General features: G+C 44.9%; 1 protein-coding gene across 1 annotated transcript; it reads left to right on the top strand.

Annotated features, from left to right (window-relative positions):
* The first annotated feature begins 289 nt into the window (after window positions 1–289).
* On the top strand, window positions 290–1,570 carry LOC112094137. The gene is made up of 2 exons (XM_024174316.1): window positions 290–379; window positions 953–1,570. The coding sequence occupies exons 1-2, from the start codon at window positions 290–292 to the stop codon at window positions 1,568–1,570; spliced, it is 708 nt and encodes a 235-aa protein (XP_024030084.1).

Raw genomic sequence — 1,570 nt, 5'->3', positions numbered from 1 at the left:
CCCCCCCCCCCCCCCCCCCTTTTTTTTTTTTTTTTTTTTTTTTTTTTTTCCCCAAACCCCGACCGACCCATTCCTTCCTTGCCCAGACCCCCTTTCCTATCTCTTTCCTATGGTTCTCACCGACCACCCCAACGTCGACCGATCCTTACGAACACTGACCGACCATCCTGAACGCCGACCCGACCCTCTCGAACGCCGACCGACCAACTCCAACGCCGACCGACCATTTCCACCGACCCTCTGAACGCCGACCCGACCAAAACGCCCACGCCTCCAGACCACGACTGAAATGACATCACAAAACTGCTATTCTTCCTCAACTAAGACGGCTATTTCCAGAACTCAAGTCGACGAGGCAACGGAATCTGCTCTCCCTCAGGTTTTATTCTTGTTTTATTTTTTTAATTACATTTTTGCAAGAACAAAACTTAATATAAGAAAAAACAAAGAATATACATTACTGTAGTGTGTGTCACGATCGGTTCTAGGTCAGTTTCGGTCGGTTCTAAGTCGGTTCAGTCATGCTCGTTCTAGGTCGGTTCATGGTCGGTTGTAGGTCGGTTCTATGTCGGTTTAAGGTCGGTTCTTAGAGGGTTCGGTTCTTGGTCGGTTCTTGTCGGGTTTGGGGTTGGTTCTAGTCGATTTGGTCGGTTCTAGTTGGGAAGGTCGGTTCTTGGTCGGTTCGGTCGGGTCTTGGTCGGTTCGGTCAGTTTTGGTCGGTTCTATCGTCAGTTCGGTCGGGTTTGGTCAGATTTTGGTTGGTTCGGTCGGTTCTATTCGGTTTGGTCTGTTCTAAGTTGTTCGGTCAGTTCTAGGTCGTGGATTGTCGGTTCTGGATCGATTCTAGGTCGGTTCGGTTGGTTATAGTCGGTTCAAGATCGATTCTTGGTCTATTTTGGTCGGTTTTGTCATTTTGGTCAGTTCTGACCGATGTGTTTTTTTTTTTTTTCAGTATGACCTCCCGAAGTATAACACATATGAACTTCCTGGGATTAGACAGCTAAGGATGATCATGGATCCTATGCATGAGTACTTCCCAGTGAAAGTCACTATGAAGTCAAAGATCGAGGCCTTAGAGGTAATAAGGCATAATTTAGACCCTGAAACGGAAATGCCAATTTTCAAGGAATCTGCCTTAGGACATTTGATTTTGATGTATGAAAATATGATCTATTTTGGAGTGTTGACACGCTATCTGCTTTTGAGGCAGATAGAAACAGAAAAGAGACATGAGTTGTGGTTCATGGTTAATGGAAAGCCAATTAGGTTCGGAATGAGGGAATTTGGTTTAATCACTGGATTGAATTACGGGGAAATCTCAGAGCCGGACGTGGTGTTGAAAGCTTCGAAGAACATAAGATTGTTGGAGCATATTAAGGCCCACGTAGTACTTGCTGCTGATTTAAAGAAATTGCTCACAGAGAACAAGATAAAAGGTAGCGATAAAGCAAAGATTGCTATCATTTACTTTTTAGCACAAGTATTACTATCTGGAGACGAGAAGAAGACCGTCCCACTGGATTGGCTGTCGTACGTCGACGATTTAGATTTCTTTAACAGCTATCCATAG

This window comes from Morus notabilis, unplaced genomic scaffold, assembly GCF_000414095.1.
Source record: "Morus notabilis unplaced genomic scaffold, ASM41409v2 Scaffold2520, whole genome shotgun sequence".
In the NCBI taxonomy this organism is placed as follows: domain Eukaryota; kingdom Viridiplantae; phylum Streptophyta; class Magnoliopsida; order Rosales; family Moraceae; genus Morus; species Morus notabilis.
The sequence above is the reverse complement of the archived record's forward strand: the minus strand, read 5'-3'. Positions and strand labels throughout refer to the sequence as shown.

What these genes read in the sequence shown, in the direction of transcription:
- LOC112094137 (XM_024174316.1), top strand. Translation starts at nt 290, where the DNA reads ATGACATCACAAAACTGCTATTCTTCCTCAACTAAGACGGCTATTTCC. An exon ending in CGGAATCTGCTCTCCCTCAG is followed by an intron (nt 380 to 952) that starts GTTTTATTCTTG and finishes TTTTTTTTTCAG; the next exon opens with TATGACCTCCCGAAGTATAA.